Genomic DNA, 22,655 nt, shown 5'->3' on the forward strand with positions numbered 1-22,655 from the left:
ATGCATTTTTGTCTCTTTAGACTAGAGTAAAATTCGATTTCTTGAAGGTTAATACAAGATGCTGAGTGGCTGGGTGTTCTTCCTTGGGCCCAGCTTTTGCTCCCAACAGTATTTTTGCTCTTTAAAACAAAACAAAAGACTTGAATGTTGACATGTCCGTCGTATCACTGAAAACAATTTCAAAAGTCAAAGCAACGTTGAGGTAAGATTAGAAGTATGTATGGCTTTTCCAGTGAGCAAGATGGCCTTGTAAAGTGGTGTTGCAGATAAGGATATTCAACCTTTGTAGTTGTAGAATTACTGTGACATAATTGCTTTGTATAGGACCAGAGAAACTTTCTGTTCAAAGGGAGTGTTTTCCTTTTGGTACCGTCCCAGTAATGATCTCGGGAACTGCTATGAATTTTTTCCATTTAATGAAGTAGTGATTTTCCCATTTTAATATCTTAATTTTGAGCTGGCAAATACTTAATATGAGCACCTCACAACACCCCTTGGAGGTGGGGAAACCAAGGCACAGGATAGCTGTGGCAGAGCAGGAAATTGAACTGAGGTCGTCTAAAGGCCAGGCTCATACCTTACCTACTCACCTATCTTTCCTCTCTACTTGCCCCCTAACAACTTTACTTGGCAATATTCAAGCTGAGTTTCAGTGCTGTAGGACTTTTCAATAATAATCTGATTTTCAATTCAAAGAGCATTTGTATCAGTGCCTTATGAGGAGTAACAAGTCATAGCCAGATATGGGAAGGTTAGTTAAGAGAAATTTCAACTTTTCCACTTAACTCACTCAAATTTGCATGTTAACTTTATTGGTTTCCAATCATAACTCTATAAACACAGGTCATTTTGAATCTGTCTTCTGTACACTCCATTAATGTGACATTCTTTACATTATTAATATAATAAATAGCATTCACTTAGGTGTGCAAATCAGTTAGCACTCATACCTGCACCACTACAAAGAGCAGATATCCAGGTCAAAGTGAATAATATTTCAAGTTAAAAGCATGTTGCCAGGATTGAATGTCATGATTGAGGCACTTGCAATTTAAAAACATCTGTGCTTTACCCCTCCAGCCAAAGTGCACCAGTAAATGACAGGGATAAAATTTAAGTTCCATATCACACTTAAGTGAAAAGTCTTCTGAAGACAGACTTCTCCCTTCAGTTTTAAAAGACATCGTTACTATTAAATGAGATTCAACTGGTAAGAAAAAATAGTCCAAAATATAACTTACTTTCTCTGTAAGCTGAAGCGTCCACTGCAATTAATATTGGCTAATGGTTCCGTAGCAGACAAGGAACTGGATAGTTAAGTAAAACACTTATGAGGTTTTCCAGCTTTCTCTTATGTTCTCAAAGGCTGTGCTGACAGCAGCTGTGTATACATCCAACAGATAATACCTTTTACACTTGTGGCTAAAGCTTAATGTTCAAAGGGTAATATGCAATTAAGCAGCCCCCTGCATAAGAGTTCAACAGCAAGAGTTGTGAAACCACACTTCACTTTCAGACAAGCCCCTGCATGTAAACAATGAAATAAAACATCCTGCAGCTGGTGTGGAGGAAGGAGGCTAGAAGGAAAGACTTAGCAGAAGGATACAGCTGACAAAGGAGGAGACAGTTGTGTATAGACACAGTAGTTACATACATTACAAATTAAGCTTGCTTTCTCCCATCTTTGTTGTGGCTGGATTAGAACAATAATAAATCAGACCTACAGATGGAAAAGGGGCGGTTTACATTTAAAAAGTGCACTTAGTATACAGTAGTCTCTTTCACACAGTAGGAAAGGCATCTCTTTTAGACCTGGAATGTGAGAAGTTCAGACTGGTGGAATTTAAGGAAAATAACAATCAGTACAGAAATCAGTAGTCCCAGCTGATGTCATCTTTCTGAAGTGAAGTCTGTATACTCTGCATGTCCCGCAACAATTGAAGGTTTTTCCGGCTTTTCTCTCCTGGTTTCACTTTGATGGGACCAGCATCCTTTCCCCGGGTCGTCACAGTGGTTGTTACTTTCACCTCACTAACTCCAGTTGGTCTGTCTCGTGTTTCTTCAGCACGAGACTTTTTGGACTTACATTCTTTCTTGAGTTTCTCTAGCTATAAGGAAAACCCACATAGAAATATTAATAGCAGCCTGACTTCAATTTATTTATTTCTTCCATTCCTCCCAATGGAATTAAAATCTCCCCTTTCACTCATGCCTGTGACTCCTCTCCCCGATACCCCAAAAGAAAGCAGAGAATCTATTACCAAGACATGCCATCCCTTGGACTACTGAGGAAAACTTCTCCTATACAGCATATGTATTTACTTCTATAGCCACGTGCACAATGTCACGAACCTTTAAGAACACTGAAATTAAATCTCTGATTCCAATGTAGTTTGCATTCTGAATTACTGTGTTAGCCATTTTAGAAATCACAAATCTAACAGATTCTAGGGAAGTCTCCCAATCATGAGGACATGTGGGTAAGAACTGACCTACACCTGATTTAAGTTTCCAATCCACACAGCCACTTTTCCCAAAGATTACTGAAAAATAAACTTTTCCATTTACTTACTACAGATTTTATAGGCCAGTTACTGTCCTTAGAGAGCAGCTACCTGAGGTATCACTTTCTAGAGCACTAAAAAAGACTAGCGGTATAAAGAACTGGCATCAGCGGTAAAGAGATGCAAGTAGGACTGTATGCAGCTCTCAGTACTGCAGTGGTGCAGGAAAATTTTGGAGAAAGACGAATTAGACATAGGGTTAAGTCTTTGAACAAAGTATTTATCTTTAACTTTCCCTCCAATATTTGTGAAATGTGAATTGCAAAGCAAGATTGCATAGATCAAGGTTTGCAAAGCAGAGGACTGTCCAAAAATTTAATGCAACAGTGAAAACAGGCCATAAGGAACCCAAATCTTTTCCCAAGTAAAGTTGGGGATACCAAAAACAAAAACTACCAACGTATTTTCCTCTCAATATATGTTAAAGGCTTTTGACAACTTGCAAAATGTCCTTGTGGGATTTCCCCCACATACCGGGGGCAAATGATTCTCGCTCCTGTGACATCAAAAGGCAGATCATGTCTGCGTCTTTCAAATTCACCTCTCGCAGCATTTCAGACAGTGAAAGATTCCTCAGAATAGTCATTTTATAGAAGGGCAACTGCAGGCAGCTGGCTTACCCGTACTCGATGTTTCCGGACTTTACTTATTTGGTCTGCCTTCGCCTCCATTCTTTTCACCAGTGTCTCAAGTTCCCGCTCCAGGTCTTCCCTCAGGGCAACAGTTGGAGCTTCCTGGATTAGTTTTGCTAGCTGTAGGTGATCACTTACACAAAGACAGAAAAAAAAGGTTGGGCATGATTTTCTCAACTTTATATTGTTTGTCTCCTTGTCTGAGAAGTGACATCCCTAGGGAGGCATACTATTAGTGACCCGGAACTCTCAATATTTCATCTATTTTTGCATAACAATCGTTTGTACGGTTCTGGCTGGTGAACATCGTCAATGTGGAATGCATACATGGTTCACGGCCACTGCACTAGGTGATTGCTAAAATAATTACTTAAGCCTATATACTACTAATTTCCTATAGCCATAGTCTTAGCGTTCAGTCAGTTCTGAGAAGAGAGTCCTGTTTCCCTCTTCTGCATTGCTTTGGTTTATTTACATCAGTTGCTATTCCAGGTCTGTGCTCTTACTATGGATGATACGTGTGACTAGCGAAGAAGTTTAGATCCTTATAACTAGATGACTGTTTTAGCAGAAAGAATAGCAAGGCAGCCCTAATAAAAGAGTAGTCTACACTTGGGTAGAACTAAATCCTGATTCACTCCACCTGAAAGCATGCATCATCTTTGGATAAGGAACTGTATAACCCCCCTCCAGAAAACTTTCAATACCAAACCAAAGGCACTGGCAGTATAAAACATTCACATAATCATGGGACTCACAAACTCATCTGCCCAAATTCATCCTGCAAAGTCACCAACACTTCAGAAAGTTCTTCCTGGGATGCAGAAGAGCCTGTCGAGAGAGATGACTTTCTGCCTTTGTTGGTGTGATGTGTGTTGCCAGTTGGCTTGGGTGGTGGAACATCATTGATCACACGATCGTTACACAGAGCTTTGGAGTGTTGTTTCATTAGATGCAACACATTTTGTACATTGGCTCCAACAGAATGGCTGGGGCTAGTGGACTGAAAGGGAAAAATAAAGTAGATGTGAACAGATCTCTTAACAACCTACAGCAGCAGATATATTGTAGGACATATTAGAAGCAATTCTAATTATGATTTTTCTCGATTTGTTGCTAGTGACTTATTTTTAAAGAGAGATTTGTGTATGACTGAATCAGTGCTTGTGCAAAGTACTTGACAAGCAGCACTGAGAGCAGGGGGACCAGTTATGTTTCTGAACATGCCAGCTCAGTGATACTGAAGATCAAAAAAGCACTGCAAGAAAGACTGGAGGGAAAATGAAAAGTTAAAGGAAAATATAACCATTAAGGAGCTTGACCACTAGGTGTCAAGACAGCAGCAAAGAAGAGCCACATCTTCTGAATTAAGTTTGCACTCAAAGTGCAAGACTCTCCAGGGCTTGCTATTTACAGGCATTCGGAATTAACCCCACTCACCTTTCCTGCTACAAATGGCACATCACCCAGACGCAGCCGATAGTGGGGTTGTGCGTGGAAATGGCTCGTATGAGGGCGTTTCTAAGAAGAGAGAAACAGTCGTTAGAAGTGACACTGTCAGGCCCATCCCCCTCAGCTTTCTAGTAAAAGGCAGAACCAGCTACCTGATGTCTCCTACCCACCCACTTCATTCTACTTCCTCAGCCACTGCCCTTCCTTCCCGATATAACTTACGATGACAGCATGCTACCTTGTCTGGCTGCTTGGCTTTCTTCTTTGTTTTCTTTGGCTGTGGAGGAACTGATGGCGTTCCTGCCCGCAACAGCATTCGGTTAGTCTCCAGTCCTGTCTGAAGCTGTGAATGGAGTTAATGGTGGGAATTATGATTTAAAAAAAAAAAAAAAAAACTGGAAGGCGTTAAAGCTCTGAAGTCTGGGACTTGCAGGCCAAGGAGCAATTTTTAGACTATAAGCTCTTTGCAGCAGGGTCTGTCCTTTACTGTAGGTCTTGTACATGCCTAGAACAATAGTGAGCCTATGTGATTGGCACTTCTAGGTATTACTGCAATGTTAAACAATAATAGTAGTGACACGGACTACATCTAGCCAGTGGTTCCGAAACTTTATTGATTTATATATCCCCCTTATGCAGTTATTGGGAAGTGAATGGATGGGACATCAAGCCCATGTACCAGCTTTGGAGCCTCCGATCTACCAACCACCATGGCCCAAAGAATAATAACCAATCGTAATGAGAGAATGAGCCCGAAGTCACTTTGACACAGGCGAGTGTGAAATGACATTAGTCATACACTTCCTTTACATCACTGCTGTCAAAATATTAGCCCTGCCTATTCAATGATGTCACAGTTCCTTCCACTTCTAGTTGACTTGTGTTGAATAAATTCCACATTTTACTGAAAAAGTCAAGGTTTGGCGTGATCACTATGCAAATGGATCAATGGAAAAGGTTTCATGCTTTCCCTAGAAAGCACTAAGACATGACTTTAGAAATCATTATTTCCAGCCACTCCCCCACACCTACGAGCATTCTCACAAATGAACATGCGGGATTAATAAGACCACCGCAACCACTAAATCTTTCCACGAGTGTTGGTGTTCAGCATTATCTTCCTGCTCCTTTAGCACACTGAGGATTATTTATTATAGTGCCAATGACGTACGTGGCACTGGAATTAAGAAGGTCATTGGCTTGAGAGGTTTGTATCCTCACTTAGGCAATATTGGTTTGATAGTATATTATTCATTTTGTCCTCTACACGTTGCAAGTTAGTGTAAAATGTTGATTCAATTTTTCTTCCTTCATCTACTTAAAAGCATAGTTCTACTTGGAAAGATTGTAAAATTATTGTGAGATCCCTGTTAACTGTGCCAACATCTCAAAAACAAACTGCCAGTCCTGCAAACTCAGCCTGGGCTCAAAGATAGCTCTGGATTATCTCTCTCTCCACCCTCCTTCCCCCATCAAGTCCCACTAATCACATGCAGGCCAAATTATACTTTTAGTTATAAACATCTAACTATAGTAGCCTTCATGTACCTGATGTTTACTGGTACTTATTATGGCCTCTGAGGATATGTGAAAAGGAAAGAATCCAGTTTTACTCTAAGTCTAGGGTGAGTTTGTAGGGTTAGTTAGTAGTTGAAAAATAGCTCTTACTTGTACACTGAGCAAATGCAATATTGCTGTTAACACAAACTTGGAACCTGCACAATCCCTTTTTACTGTCACCCTTTATGCAGGAGTTCTGTGGAATTTCATTGTCAAGAAACCCATAGCTAACCTAAAGAAACTACTCTTAAAAAAACTTGAATTCCATAGAAAATTTGAAAGATTATTTCCTATCCATCTTAAAACAGGCATACAGTTCTTTCCTAAATGACCTAGGATGGGTCAAAACACCTCTAGGAAGACAATCATAGTCTATTCAACTTTTCAGAACCCAAGAAAGCCAACTCAGCTAACTCCTGTGATTTGGTCTCTACCAAACAGGTGCTTTGCAGCTTATAGTTCAGTAACCAAGGGAACGGCAAGCTGCTCACAAAGCATGCTGGGTATAAAAAGGCCTGTTTTCCTATGTCTGGGGAGGAGAGGGTGGGATATGTTACAAGTGTTCACCAATGTGGCGATTCAGGACAGGCAGCAGTCCTGATCTTTCCAAGGGGAAAGGGCTTGTGGAAGCAGCACGTAAAAGCATGTGAGGAAGTCTTGAAAAGGAGCCGGACGGAAGCCTGGAATGAAGAGAAGCTCCACCCTGCCCAGGGTGAGGGACTATAAAGCCCAGAGAGGGATTTAGCAGGAGTTAAGAGCCAGCCAGATCTGATGATGTAATTTATCAGACACTCTCTTCTTGATAGGATTAGGGAAGTCACAACATTTCACCCCTCCCCAGTTCCCTGCCTTGGTGGAGAAAAAGTTTCCCACCATGTCATTCAGAACAGAGGAAAGGGAAAGTGGTGCCTTTGGTATTCTTGGATTCCACCAGCAGCCAGACTGCAATGAACTCTTCATCACATTGCACATTAAAGACCCTATCTGTGATCTTAACTGAAAGGTTACTCAGAGGGTGAGCCATTTGCAACACACAGTAATGCAGCAGGAAAGAATACTTGCTGGTTACCTCAGCTGCTTTCTCCTGCACAAGCTTCCTTGCGTGTTCCTCCTCTTGGAGCTTCTGTTCCAGTTCTTTCATTTTTTTCTAATTGAAGTTAATAAGAAAAATGTTACTGGTGGAATGCTTGGTTCCTTTTTTCTGAAGTCTAAAACAGGAACTTGAGCAAAATTAAAACTGATAGTTCAATGCATTGTTTTAGACCAAACGAAGACACCCTTCGGATTCAGAAATATTGTTGAGGAGTCTCATCTGTCTTTATACAAGTAAAGCAGACTCGAATATTTAACATTGAAAACACTGGATTGTCCCATGTTTATTTCAATAAGACACTAATTACAATGCCTGAAAGTCTAGAGCAAGTGACTGAAGGATGTAATCTACAAAGAGGAAAAAATGGGGGAACTGCCCCTCTTTAAAAATACATAAAAAGCCTAAAAATGGTTCAAGCTGAATTTTTTTAAATTAAAAGTTAGGTCTTGTCCAGTGTCTCAGGACAAAGAGAGCAATTTTTTTATGTCAAATACTATGCAAGTCAGAATGGAGACCTGAAACATTTTTTGGGTTTATTTTTGTTAACATCTGTAACTAAAATGCCTCAAACATCTGCAAGAATGGAGGGCTTTGAACATCCTGACCATAAGTTAACCACAGAGGTAAAAAATCCATATGAGACATCCAAAGGGTCTTCTAGCAAAGCCAGGAAAGACCAGACTTCACATTCCTGATATTTCTAAGGTAAGAAAAACAGGCACCAAAAAAAAAACAACCCAGCACCTTTTGAAAAACCCTTCCAGAGATTCTTTATATATGATGAGGCAGCAAAAAAAAAAAAAAAAGCACACATTTTCCTATTTGCAGATCACTCCTAAAATAAAAAACTTGGTTTAGTGAGATGAAGTCACAGCTTTGTGATGAGCATGACAGGTATCACATAAAATCGGAACCTGAGAGTGGCCTAACCTTCACACTGAAGATTAAACACTGCACTGTAATATAATCCAGAATCAAACCACTGTTAGGGAAAAAACCCCACTATTCTAATTGTTATTTATATAAATGGAAGCATATTTGTTAGGGATTTTTTAATATTACTTTTTGCCCCAACACATTTATGTGCATCATTAAGTCTATGCATTATTTTTGTAGCTGTCTTGGTCCCAGGATACTAGAGAGACAAAGTGGGTGAAGGAATATATTTTATTGGACCAGTTTCTGTTGGAGAGAGAGAAGCTTTTGAGCTTACACAGGGCTCTTCTTCAAGACTGAAAAGAGTACCCAATGTCACAGTTCAAGCACAGTAGTACATGGGGGGAGAGGGGGCGGGAAATGGGGAGAAGGCAGCTAGAGGGGAGCATTGTTAGTGGGTTAGAGTAATAAGCCATAAATCCAGTTTCTCTATTCAGTCCATGATTTTTAGTGTCTTGCAAAGTTATTGGAAAACTAAGAGCCTGTTTTACGCTGGTGTAACTGCACTGAAGTCAATGAAATTTCACGCTCTCTAGCTGACAGTTATGCTGGTAAAACCCTTGGTGCAGAGACAACTATGCTATAGAATCGTGCCTCTCTCAACTTGGCAAATGTTCATGGAGGTGGTATAGTGGTGCTGGCAGAAAACTTCTTCTGTCTTGCTCAGCATTTCCACCAGGGGGCTGTGCCAGCACAGCTATACCAGCAGAGGCTCTGCAATGCAGACCAGTGTTTCTCAACCTTCTAGGACCTTTAACTTCTGAAAATTTTAATAAGTACCCCAATACTTAATTTTCCACGGGATGTTATATTTACAGACTAATGTGAGCCATATGTTGGAAGAAGGGCTGAGTATATAAGGCCGTGCGTGATAAGACAGGTGTCAGATCTAGTGTGGGTAAGGTTACCACCCTCACACAAGGGATGCACAACTCAAGTATGTTTCTGGGCTAGAGGTGATGTTGGCCAAAGCTAGGAGGCTTTGAGCGGCATGCCAATGCTGGGGAATATAAAGCTCTGTGCCAAATTTTTTGCCATAGATTTGAGAGGAGGAAGGGTGAAAGAGACAGGGAAGGAGGGCAACTGGTAAAATCTGGGGCTGTCATAGAGCAGTGAAATTAACAAGTTTTCTGGGTGCTGGGCTTTGAGCCAGGGAGGGGGGCTGCCACCTGGGCAAGTTGCAGGCGACTGCCACCCAATCTGAGCTGGGGCAGAGAAGGCTTCTGTGCCGGCTGGGACCCTGGAATGTAGGCAGACGGGTGCTGCCCGTCTTCAAGCCGGGGTGCTAGAGGCTGTCTCTCAGCTTGGAGCCGGGGTGAGGGTGGCTGCCACCCAACTGTGAGCCCAGCTCACAAGACGCAGAAGGCTGCCCCGGGGCTCCCACCTGGGAGCTAGGACCCAGCCTTCCCCAGAAGCGGGGGCTGCCAGCTTGGGGCCCGCCTTCCCCAAAGCCAGTGGCTGCCGCCTACCTCCCAGCTGGGCCTGGCCAGGAAGCGGGCAGCTGCAGCCCGGCTTCCCAGGACTGTGGCAGCTGCCGCCCACCTCCCAGCTGGGACCTGGCATGAAGCAGGGAGCTGCTGCCCACCTCCCTGCTGGGAGCTGGGACTTAGTCACTAGAGTTGATTGGAACTTTCCATCAGAATGATTTGCCAATGGAAAATGCACTTTCCACAAAAACAGATTTTTTTCCACAGGCGAGAAAGATACAAAACTCGAGTTTGCCCCCAAAATATCTAAGTTTGCCAAGAAAAATTAAATATTTCATGTTTTGGTCACTTAGACATGAATCAGAATATTATGTTGACATGACCCAACACGTTTAGTTTCAAATAGTTCCATAAAATAGGGAAACAGTTTATCAGTCTGTTGCTTTCTGGGCACAGCTTCAAACCCCCATTCTCTCCTATGAGCCAAGCTTCCTGGCTGGACTACATCTTCCATAATGCAATGAAGATTTGCCTCTGACAAAGCTGTGTGTGGTGCATCATGGTAGATGTAGTCCAACAAAGTAGTCTGGTCAATAAATGAATGGGTACATCAAGTTCCCAAACTACAACTCCCATAAAGCAATGTGCCCCAATGCGAAAATGCAGTTTAATGTTGAAATGACTATAAATGAAGGCCTTTTATATAAACTGAAATGAAACATATCAAACATTTCCAAAATTGAGTTTGACTGAAAATGTCAAATCAAAAATTTTCAAAATTTGTTCCATTAAAAAAATTCAACTTTAAATCCTGATTTCGGACAAAAATGATGTTAACAATATTGGAATTTCCTGCAGGACATACATTCAGCTCTATTAGTGATCTTTTGCTAGAGGAGCAAAACGTGCTCCATACTCATGATCAAGACACATCTGATTTAGAGTGCAGGACAAATGACAGACCTCTGCTAGAGACTGCATTGCAGTTAGTTTGGTGTATTCTTGTTCCAGCAAATCCAGCTTTTCCAATTTAGATTGAACATGAGATTGATCTAAAAGTCGGTCTTTCTCTAAAGTGACCTACAAAGAGAAAAGGAAAAAGCAAAAAACGGTTACAAATGTACCACCACTTTGAGTTTGAGAACATGCAGAAGCATCACACTGGGCGAGGAGGAAACCAGGATAAGTCTCTGCAAACATTTGAAGGCTGTAAACATCGAGGAGGGGGAAAGAATAATTTACAGATGCACATGGGACATGGCATTCCCTTGGTTATTCAGTTTCCCCTAGAGCAGTGTTTCTCAACTTGGTGGTCACAGGAGAGGTCTAGGGGGGTTGCAAGCAGGGCCAACATTAGGGAGTATGAAGCAAGGCAACTGCGTGGGACCCCACGCCACATGGGGCCCCATGAAGCTCATTTCAGCCCCAAGCAGGACTGAAGCCCCGCACCCTGAGTGGGGCTGAAGCCCGAAGCCCTGAACTTAATGTAGGGGGTCAGCTTTTTGTTTGTTTTTAAAAGTCCAAAGGGGGTTGCCAGCACAAAAAGGTTGAGATACACTGCCCTAGAGGTATAGATCTGTCTTTGGAAGGAACTAACAGACTCAAGATTGATTGATTCAGTATCATGCTGTGAGAGCACATCTACTGTCTCCAAGAAGAGATGTGTTCAAAAGGAGAAAGCAAAATATCAGTGTTTGAAATATGACCGGTAGATATGAGCAGAGAACTTTATTCTTAATTTATTTAGATTAAAGACTAGTTAAAATAGCACAGAGAATCTCATTTCAAGGTGCCAGAATTACGATTACTCAAAATCATGCCTTAATTCATCAGCTTCTGTAGTACAATCAGCAGGTAAACTTAGGACAGGGGAATTTACCTGTTTTTCCAAGACATTTGTCTTTTCATTTTCTGCATGCTTTATCATACTCCTCATATATTCCAGCTGCTTCTCTAAAAGTCTGCAACGAGATTCAGCAGCTGCCAGCTGAGAAGCCAGTTCTAAGATTTCAGAGAAAGTACAAATGTGAAATCAATCAGTTATTCGCTTCCTGTTGCATCCCCAATGTGCTAAGTGCTGCTCCAAAACAAAGAAACTGTCTCTGCCCCAAAGAGCTCACAGTTTAAAAATCCTTCCATGACACCAATCATCCAGTAGAGCAGACCCCTGCAGTGGGACTGGGATCCCGCAGGACCTGCTGCCATAACAGCGAAAGTGGGAAAAATGTTCTTTTTGGGGGGCAGCATTGGGTGGGTAAAATAAAAAGATTGTGGTAATTTGCAGGAAAAAACTTAATACTTAAATTTAAGTGAGGGATAGGAAGATTTGATGTCTATTATAAGAGGAGTTAAAGTATTTTTACATGGTTTAAGCAAGATATATTTCATACTTTTAGTGGTAAAAATTGTATCTGAATTCCATTTATATATGTAATATATTAAGACTTTTTCTGTAGCATGGGGGAATCTGCGGTTTTTACAGGTGGGAGTGGGATAAAAATGCAAAAAAACCACTCCCACATCATAGCTAAGGTTTTTACGGGACAGGAGCAAGATTAAAAGAAATAGTCTGGTGCAGGGCCCTACAGTAGAGTAAAATAGGTATGAAGCTTTGGTGTGAAACGACATCACTCCCTCCTCCATAGCTTGACAGAAAAAGCTAGGTTTTTTTTTGTTTTTTAAAATAACCATCTTCAAAACACTTCTCTACTTCAGTGCCACACCCAACTCATCTTTTCCTAGTCTGAGGAAATCGATCTGGCAACTTTGCTTGAAAAATCCTGCTGCTAATTCTAGAATGGCTGTACACTTTCTCTCACTCACAGCCCACAGTCTCTACCACTAGCCAAGTCCTCAGAATCTTGCAAATCCTGCTCAGTGACAAACTACATCCAATATATGGGAACAGGAACTGTGACATATGTATCACAGGTCACCGGCTTTATTTCAGCACAATTGGAATCATTCCGTTTATTTTTCAGGGAGTGAATTCACCTCTTCATCCTCGTTCATATTAAGTGAGCACTCTACTGCTCCCTCCAATCCTACTGCGTGTAGTACAAGCCTACCTTCGTAACAAGATCAAAATGCTCCAGAACACCCTTGGCAGTCCTTGCAGAACTCTAAGAGTGTAGAAAAACATTTGCAACTTTTCCCAGTGTAGACAAGGTCTGATGCACTAAGGCATTGTCTATATGGGGAAATTACTCCAGAATAATGGAGTGTGTAAATTTAAAGTGCAATTGCTGTTCTGCAATAACTCCCCCACGTGGACACTCTTATTCTGGAATCAGGATGTCCACACAGAGAACTATTCCAGAACAGCTTGTTCTGCAATAGCTATTCCAGTCAATTTCCTTGTGTAGACAAGTCCTAAAGCCTGGTCTTCACTAGAAAATTAGGTCAGTTTGACTAGGTCAGTCGGGGTGTGAAAAATCCATAGCCCTGAACAACACTGCTAAGCCTGCCTAAGGGCTTGTTTACACTCATGCTTATGCCAGCAAAACTTTTGTTTCTTGGGGGGTGTGCAAAAAACACACCCCCTGAGGGACACAAGTTTTGCCAGCATAAGCAGGAGTGTAGACAATCGTCTAAGTCCCTGGGTAGACAGCTGGGTGTTCCGTTGACCTAGCTACCACTTCCCCTAGAAGTGGATACCTATGCTGAAGGGAGAGCGCCTCCCGTCAAGGAAGGGCATGTCTACACTGAAGTGCTGCAGCAGTGAAGTTGCAGTGGCGCAGCTGTGCCACTGTAGCAATTTAAGTGCAGACAAGCCCTAAGTCTCTGTTGGCACAACACACAAACACAGTTCATTCCTGGCAGAATTTTCCCACACAATACACTAAAACCATTCAGCTACCTTGGGGGGAGTTTGTATTGTTATTGCCCTATGATCACGCAAAGGCTACATGCAAGCCAACCTTGATTTTGCCTTGACACCTCCGTCTTGGAGTGCTCCCTCTGTTGTATTTGCTCATTTAGCACTTTCTTATAGTCAGATGTTTCTTTACTCAGGTGTTTCACATTCTCCTCTGCCTGAATCCGTTCCAGCTCCAGCCGGCGAATTTTATCCTGAAGATTCTTCAGAGCAGAAAATATTGCTGTAATTGAACAAAAATGTGATTAGAAACCCTTGTTAAATGCCAGCAAGAGACACCCCAGGTTGCCATGAATATCCAACAGTTTATTTTTAAATGTGTTAATATATCAACAAATGCCAACCACTCCCTCCAGATGCCAAGGCCTGTGCAACTCCCTTGTCTCTTAAGTTTGGTCAATACATGGGGAAATTTTAAAACAGTTTCAGCTGAATAGATTTTCAAATGGGTTGAGGTGTTGGGTGAACCAGACTGCATTGGCCTGAACAAACTAGTTTCACTTGATCCAGTTTTAAAACCAGTTACAGGTTTGGGGGCAATTTTTACAGTGCAGCGCAGCCCAGCCCCTTTACCCACAATTTGGGTTTGGTCCTTGACAATATCACAAGAGTCATTGGTATCTTTGCTGGTCAGTGTTGGTTCCCCACTTCCCTTACTACCTTAATTGCAACTACCTGCAATTAAGACATACTGGACAAGTGTAGCTAGTGCTCAGTCAAACCTGAGAGAAGTGCCTTTAAATTAATATTAATCAATAAGAGATTTGCCGATTGCATCTCTCATTCTATCAAACAAGTAGAAGAAGGCTGGCACCAAAGTGGTAGTAAGGTGCAAGACTGATTCCTATTGAGCTTATAGTGGGTTTTTTTTTTTTTTAAATAAATTATTACACCAGAGGTCCCCAAAAAGGGGACACGGAGGAACCTTGGGGGAAGGTGAGTGCGGAGGGAGAAGGGGTTGGGCCAGCCCCCACAGGAGTGGGGAGGAAGCACCAGCCAGCCCTGCTCTGCCTCATCTCCACTCCAGCCCCGCCACCTGCAACTGCAGCTCTAGCCCCCACCCCGGCAACAGCTCAGGCCCTGGCTCCCTGCCGCGGCTTTAGCCCAGCTCCCAGACCCCACTTGCGGCTCGTGGAGGGGCACGGACCAGGCAAGGGGTGGTGCGACCCCAAAAGTTTGGAGACCACTGAATTTACACGTTAGCATTTCAATATGGCTACAGACTCAACCAGTGCATTACTCTGTGAATACTACTGAAACCAGGAACGCTAACGTGAGTCAGCAGAGCTGCAAAAATCCTCTTCTCCACAATGCTGCTCTATTTTCCACCTTAGCAGCCCATCTGGATGCCACTTTTCTATCCTTCTCCCATTGCTGTTTTTGTATCTTTTTCCTCTTTTACTGGGATTTGGAACTCCTTCCCCCACTTCACTTGTTCCAAATGACCACCCTTCTCTTAATTCAAATCCGTCCTTTAACAACCAGCTATTGCACAAGATCTTTAGACAGTTTACTACTACCAAAAAGAACCTGCATCATTTTGAGATGAAACCATATGCTGGTCATCGGAAGCATTATGGATCTTGGCTGTATTGTCTAATAAAGGCCCCAATTCCACAAAGGGATTCATACCCTTACTTCCCCTGTGAGGTCCCATTAAAGCAGCACACATCTCTACAGAAACCACAGCTGCAGATGACTATTCTTGAAGTCACATTAATGTGACACCTTTGTACTGAAACCCACACTGAAGAAAACAAAGCATGTGCATTTATTAAAAAGATTAACACATGCAAGGCTGGATACTGATGCTTTGGTACTAGATCACAAATAGGACAGAATAGTTACTGCAGCATAGTGGTCAAATTCTAAAGCAAAGACGTCAAACACAGAACTGTAGAATGCAAAAAAGTTGTCATCGTTAAAGTAGCTAGTTAATAATAAAACAATAATAGTATGTAGATTAATGAGAAGTGCCTGGGTATATATTTTTATATGTTACAGCAATAGAAACGGTAACATTTGAAAGTATGGACATGACCAGTCAGTGGAAACTCAGATGAGCTCGCAGACAGGATTATAGACAGCATGGCTCTGTTCCCACTTGTGCCAGCAAGATACTGGATTTTTGGGGTTTGTTTGTTTTTTTTAAAGTATTGTACTGATCACATTTACAACCTGGTTTTTTACTTAAGAAAGCTCTCACATTTCTGCTATCAAATTACCAGAGTATTTTCCAAGTCAATGTTTTGGATTTAACAGATCTTTCTATTTTTCATTGTTCAAAGATGAAGGAAAAATAGATGCACACCCTGGCTTCAATTTCCCACTATGCAACGTATGACAAACAGCAAGAAATACACCTTCATCAATAATTAGCAGGAGCACAGTCTTCCTGCATTACCAAATACTCCTGTGTTCCTTTAATTATATATCAACAGCACTTTCAGGACAGAAAGCAGTTTACGTGCCAGAGTACATGTTACATTTAAGAGGCATGCTGGGTTAGGATTTTACTACACAGGCCATTAAGGACCAGGCCTTCCCCAAAACAGACTGCACTACAACATGCATTATAAACAGCCACCCCAACCATTATGTTATGCTACTTTATAACCTAGAGTTTGAATCATGTGGTTTAGATTCAGCTTAATCCTTCCCTTTCTTCCACTTTCCCTCCAGGAAGCTCAAGTGCTTCATAAATCCACCCCTACATACAACTCTGCTTTCATTTAATCTCATACACCCTCATGCATAGTGCTTTTCTGTATCCTCTAAATAAATGTTCCCTTGGCAAGTCTTCCACTTCCACTGCACCAAGCACCTCCCTTCTCCTTCAAACCCTTCTGCGCTCAAATTAAAGCCAGTCATAGGCTACTTTATAAAGTCATTAACCAGCTAGCTACCCATCCAGGGAATCACGCTTCTCATTCTCAATGCAACTTGACTGGCTCCAGATCAGACTTTTAGGCACAGGAGGTAGAACATTCTCAGCAGTGGGACTCCAACTACGGAGTGAATATTGATCTGGGCTGTACTAAATAGTGTTCAGATCCAAATTTAAAAAGCACCTCTTTGATTAGACAAAAGCAGGAGGAACTAAGGAAAGAGAAAAAACATAAGAGAGATTAAAATACATCTCTACTGGGAAAAGCAGGAGAGACCATGATATTACAGCTCCTTGTTTTATGCTCTATACTTGTTATATGGCACCTAGATCCTATGGCAATGATGCTGTAGAAATATCTACAATAGACATGATTTAGCTGGATTGAAGTATTACCTCTGCTGTTACTTTCTGGATATGGAATTACTGGTTTCCCAGGAGAGCGGGAATCAGAATCAGAATTAATGAAGGGCTTGTACTTCGGATAATCTACAAATGAAGCTGCAGAGAGTCCATCCGTGACTGATGCGGATTTACAACTTCCTGGTAGAGCACCCTGAAAAATGAAACAAAGTTGTTACTTTCAACCCTCATTTTCCAGTCACTAACTGCAACAAGCAGGGAGAATTAGATGTAGATGGTATTTATTATACCATCAGGCTCTGCTACAGAAGTATAGGTAGAAGACCCTGGGAAGGGGTGCTGGCAAATTACTCCAGCTACTGGAGCTACTACAAATTTCTCCTTCTCCCCAGCTCCTCCTAATTACTGGCAGAGAGTTCAGATGCATTTCGATTTTCATGGAAGCTAGTGCTGCAAGAGATGAATAATATAATTATATTGCAAAGGCCAGATTTCCTTCCTCACAATCTAGGACTATGAGCTTCATTTTTCACCTTAACTCATATAAAAAAAAGTGTCTGATGTAAATAAGACAAAAAAATGTTGTGATGCTCTATTCCCTGGTTTCCAATATCCAGGCTTTGAATGAATTCTAGTTATTTTACACCATTTCGTGTTTGTTATAAAGAAGATAACCCTCTAGAAACTGTGCGGATAATCTTTTAATCCTTAGGGTAGATATACTGTATAAATTGCTTAGCTGAATACAACAGCCACTAGGCTCAGGGCTTCTGCTGTTTTGTGTACAAGTCCTGTTCATTCAGTTAATTTGGCTACACGTCCTGTTCATTCAGTTAATCTCTGTTTGAATGTTGCAATGGAGAGTCAATACAGCCATCCACTTTGGATCAATGGTGACAATCCCCAGCTTGAAGGATTAACCAATGTATAGTTTAGACAAACATTTCTTGCCACAGTTCAAATAATATCATGCTGTCAAGTATATTTTACTTAATGTGGTCAAGAAACAGTTTCATACACTACTCAACAGAGACAGGATCGAACTGTCGCAGATGTTCTGCAACTTACTGAAAAATAATGAATTTTACATAGACTTGTACTCATCATCCCAATAAATCACAGTATGGCCAACTTCACCAACTCAATCATCATAACAGACCCCTCCCCCCATGAGACTGGCTTAATTCAATTCAATTTTTTTTTTTTTTTTTTTAATTCTTTTTCTCTGATTTTGGAACTTGTATGGGAAAGACCCCTTTGCATGTGATGTTCCAGGAAATTCAACTCAAAATGTATAAAAATGAACACGAAAATTGAGAGACCTCCATCAAGATCATTCTAACTCATGGACCATATTCACCAACCACACCTTCTGCTCCCTTTCCTGGGCATTACCTATCTCCCTTCCTTTCCTGACCCATAGAGAACCCTCGCACCAGTGAGGAAGGAAAGTTAACAATCCCATTAAGAGCCAGATGCACAATGGAGCACAATCATGTAAGAAAGTATATTGAAAATATGTGGGAGATACAGCATAAATGCATGGGGAAAATGGTGATATGTTCAAACTCCCAAGAGTTAAAAAAAAAAAAAAAAAAAATCAGCTCAGAGCCACCAGGATTTCCACTCCTGGACTGATTGCAGTATCAGGCCTTTAAATAATACTCTTAGATTTAACAGGAGAAAAATTAAGAGGTATAAGCAAGGGAGAAAACACCTTTTTAAATGAGATTTGTACAGGTTGTACACAAGTTGGATGAGTTTATAAAGAAATGGAGAACCCAGGAGGCAGAAAGACAAAGGAGGGTTATTCCAGATAGTAATGGTAGTAAGCCTGCATAAAGGAAGCAAGAGGAGGTGGGTGCTAGATGAAGAGAGGCAGAAGGAAGGGGAAGTGGGGAGATGATTCATGAGATTTTGAATTTGGATCCAGGAGTGAATGGGGAAAGTTGGTGGAGTCTGAAGCTGCAGAGGACAGCAGGCATTGGCACCCAACTCCTTTACATTTCTAAAGGGAAAGGCTGACTAGGTACTCTGCCCATAGGACTATATCCCACCCCCCTCCCCTACAAACTCTGACTGCTGCAGATGGAAAGATGGGGCCAGAGAAGTGCAGCAAGGCTAGTGAGACAAAACTGAGGAATCTGAGCAGGGTGACACCATGTCTATACTACAGGCACTGCAACAGCACAACTATAGTGCTGTAGACAAGCCGCTGTAGCAGCATAATGTAGAGCAGTGGTTCTCAACCTATTTACCATTGTAGGCAGCTCTTTGTGTTAGGTGGGCAGCATCCACACACTATATATAGCAAAAACAACAAGAGTCCTGTAACACTTTAAAGACAAACAAATTTAATTTCTGCAGGCATAAGCTTTTGTGGGCTGCAACGCACTTTGTCAGATGCAAGAAATAGAAATCAGATAGGGGTATATATACACATCCAAGGGTAAGGAACAACAATGGGAGGGCAGGTGTTAGCAAAGTCCATTCAGTTAGAGTAGATGAGGCCTATTCACAACCATTGATTAGAAGGTGAGAATGTGTGAACAGTGACAATTACTTCTTGTAATGAGAGAACCATTCCAAGTCTCTATTCAGACCGTTTGATTGTGTCAAGTTTGCAGATGAGTTCCAGCTCTGCAGTTTCTCGCTGAAGTCTGTTTTGAAGTTTTTTTGTTGAAGTTTGGCAACTTTCAAGTCAGCTACAGAGTGTCCTGGGAGACTGAAGTGTTCTCCAACTGGTTTATGGATGTTACCATTTTTTTATGTCTGATTTGTGTCCATTTATTCTTTTGCATATTAACTGTCTGGTTTGGCCAATGTTCATGGCAGAGGGGCATTGCTGGCACATGATGGCATATATTACATTAGTAGATGTACAGGTGAATGAGCTCCTTATGGTGTGACAGATGTGGTTAGGACCTGTGATGGTGTCACTAGAGTCGATGTGCAGGCAGAGCTGGCAACACGGTTTGTTGCATGGATAGGTTTCTGGGTTAGTGTTCTTATTGTATGGTGTATTGTTGCTGGTGAGTATTTGCTTCAGGTTGGGGGGCTGTCTGTAAGCAAGGAGAGGTCTGCTTTCCACGGCTTGAGGGAGTGAGGGATCATCTGCTAGAATAGGTTGTAGATCCTTAATGATGTGCTGGAGAGATTTTAGCTGGGGGCTGTAGGTGATGGCCAGTGGTGTTCTGTTGTTTTCTTTGTTGGGTCTGTCCTGTCTTAGGTGACTTCTGGGTGCCCATCTGGCTCTGTCAATTTGTTTCTTCACCTCTCCAGTTGGGTATTGTAGTTTTAAGAATGTTTTATGGAGATCCTGTAGGTGTTTGTCTCTGTCTGAGGGATCGGAGCAAATCTGATTGTACCTTAGGGCTTGGCTGTAGACAATGGATCGTGTAATGTGTCCAGAGTGGAAGCTGGAGGCATGAAGATATGTATTGTGGTCAGTTGGTTTTTGGTATAAGGTGGTATTAATGTGGCCATCCTTTATTTGTATTGTAGTGTCTAGGAAGTGGATTTCTTGTGTGGACTAGTCCAGGTGGAGGTTGATGGTGGGGTGGAAATTATTGAAATCCCGGTGGAATTCTTCAAGGGACTCTTTCCCGTGGGTCCAGATGATGAAAATGTCATCAGTGTAGCATAGGTAAAGGAGAGGTGCTTGGGGACGAGTTTTGAGGAAGCAGTGTTCTAGGTCAGCCATAAACGTTGACATACTGTGGGGCCATGGGAGTGCCCATAGCTGTGCCACTGACTTGAAGGTATAGATTGCCTCCAAATCTGAAGTAGCTGTGGGTCAGGACAAAGTCCAGCTACCAGGTGTTCCATATCATCGTCAGGGAAAATGTTCAGGTTGGCTTGTAGTCCATCTTTGTGTGGAATGTTGGTGTGGAGAGCTTCTACATCCAAGCCAAACTTTAACCACTTCTGCTTTATTTGGAATGATCATTTGAATATTTGTCTGGGAAGTGTCATATGCATTTATAGTGCTACATAAACATACATTATTATTGAGGCATGGGACCATATTCAGCCCTACCATAAGCAGATACAAATCCACTGAAGTCGATGGTGTTACACTCACACATCAGGGCTGATTTTGACCCACAAAATCTAGCGTTTTAAAAAACAAAGAGACAAGCAAATCTTTTCCATTTCTGTTTTTGGGTTCCAATCCTAAAAACACTCATGCTGAGTAGCCTCACTGAAGTCAGGGGGCTACTTGAGCACTTAAAGTTAAGCATATGTGTAAGTGTTTGCAAGATTCTAATTCACCTACATTCTCATACTGTGTCCACCACCATGACAGCTGATCAGGGATTTAGATTGTAAACTCTTCCAGGCAGGAACTGTGTTCATTTTGTACAGTACCAAACCCCTATCAGCTTTAAACTAATTAACAGCAACAGGAAAAATGTTAATTAGCTGGATTTTTCAGAGCTACCTACTATTTGGACCAAAGCCATTCTTACTTATGTCTAACATTTGAAGCATTATGAGAAGATCTGTCACAGAAATGCACTGATAGACTGAAGACATTCAGAGTTCAAAATTTCACTTGCTCTTGCAAACATGTTTTTAGGAGTTCAGTATCTTTTAGTAACTTATTCTACTCGGATTAAGTTTTGGCTTAAGCTTCTAGCAAAGTAAACACCTCCTCCTATCAAACTGTGTTAGTCTCCAAGAGTTCTCTGGTGGCCACAGATCCCAGACTGTGCGGTGCAATACAGAGACTCTCACTAAAAACCAGTATACTGCCCGGAGGTTTTACGCTCAGAGATTTGTACATTTCTCTGCATCACATATGCATTTTTATGAGAAATTTGTAGCCTTTTCCACATACATATGTGCCAATAGCTTATTAGTTTCCACACAGTATCACCCTGATGTTACCCACCCAGAATTCTTTAACCAGCTCCAAGCTGCTAAGAGATGATAAGAAACAGCTGGAGACTTATGTATAATAGCTAGGAGTATTATTTATTTGCATTATTGCAGTGCCCAGAAGTCTCAAAACATGGAGGTGTTCAGGGGCACTTTCTCCCACCTCTAACCAACCCAGGTCTGTGCTCAGGGGAACAGGACAGGAGAGAATGCCTAACAGGACATGTGCTGGGGGGAAGGAGGGATGTATTAGCTGGAGGAGGACTGGAGGAGGATTCCCACCAGGATCCATGCTGGGGAGGGATGAGAGGGGTGTATTTCCTGGGGAGGGATTCCCACCAGGATCTGTGCAGCGAGGATGATCCAGGGGTCTTTACACGGGAGAGGGATTCCCATCAGAATCCGGGCTGGGAGGGTCTTTGCTGGGGGGGTGGGGGGTGGGAGGGGGGGGCATGGGAGGGATACCCACCGGGATCCGGGTCAGAATCCAGACTGGGAGGGTCTTTGCTGGGGCAGGGGGGGGAGGGTCTTTGCTGGCGGGGGGGCGCGGGGCAGGGATACCCACCGGGATCCGGGCTGGGAGGGTCTATGTTGGGAGGGGAGACTCCTGCGCCCTTCTCCCGGGGGCGAGGGTGACAGGAGCCTGGGCCCCGCGCCGAGCCCGCAGCGCCCTTTGCCCCCCGGTCACACCGGCGGGGCGGACGGAGGAGCGCACCCACCCCGTCACCTCTCCTCACCATGTGCTGGGGGTCACCGGCCGCCGCCATGTCCCCCAGGGGCGGCCACGGGCGGTGCGGGCCCCTTTAAGGCCGCGACGCCCATAGACAGCCGCGACGCCCACTCCAGCGCCAGAGAGGCCTCTGCCCCAACAAGGTGCCGCTTGACTGACATGGCAACTGACCAATGAGGAGGAAAGGGGGGGGTTTGCCCAGGATAGATCTCACCCCCTGTCGAATACGACATCTGTGCGTCACAAGCCA

General features: G+C 42.6%; 1 protein-coding gene across 2 annotated transcripts; it reads right to left on the bottom strand.

Annotated features, from left to right (window-relative positions):
• Window positions 1-22: 22 nt before the first annotated feature.
• On the bottom strand, window positions 23-22,529 carry CEP57 (centrosomal protein 57). 2 transcript variants are annotated; one of them, XM_067568032.1, is made up of 11 exons: window positions 22,413-22,529; window positions 16,825-16,984; window positions 13,585-13,764; window positions 11,544-11,665; window positions 10,628-10,744; window positions 7,278-7,355; window positions 4,887-4,991; window positions 4,637-4,717; window positions 3,955-4,199; window positions 3,185-3,329; window positions 23-2,108 (listed from the first exon to the last, which is right to left on the bottom strand). In XM_067568032.1, exons 1-11 carry the CDS (start codon window positions 22,440-22,442, stop codon window positions 1,872-1,874), a joined length of 1,500 nt encoding a protein of 499 aa, XP_067424133.1. In that variant the 5' UTR covers window positions 22,443-22,529; the 3' UTR covers window positions 23-1,871. The 2 variants fall into 2 exon arrangements, with proteins under 2 accessions (XP_067424133.1, XP_067424123.1); XM_067568022.1 differs by having other exon boundaries at window positions 22,395-22,516.
• Between the last annotated feature and the right edge of the window lie 126 nt (window positions 22,530-22,655).

Source organism: Emydura macquarii, unplaced genomic scaffold (genome assembly GCF_026122565.2).
Source record: "Emydura macquarii macquarii isolate MOO-44397 ecotype Brisbane River unplaced genomic scaffold, CSIRO-AGI_Emac_v2 contig_318, whole genome shotgun sequence".
In the NCBI taxonomy this organism is placed as follows: Eukaryota; Metazoa; Chordata; order Testudines; family Chelidae; genus Emydura; species Emydura macquarii.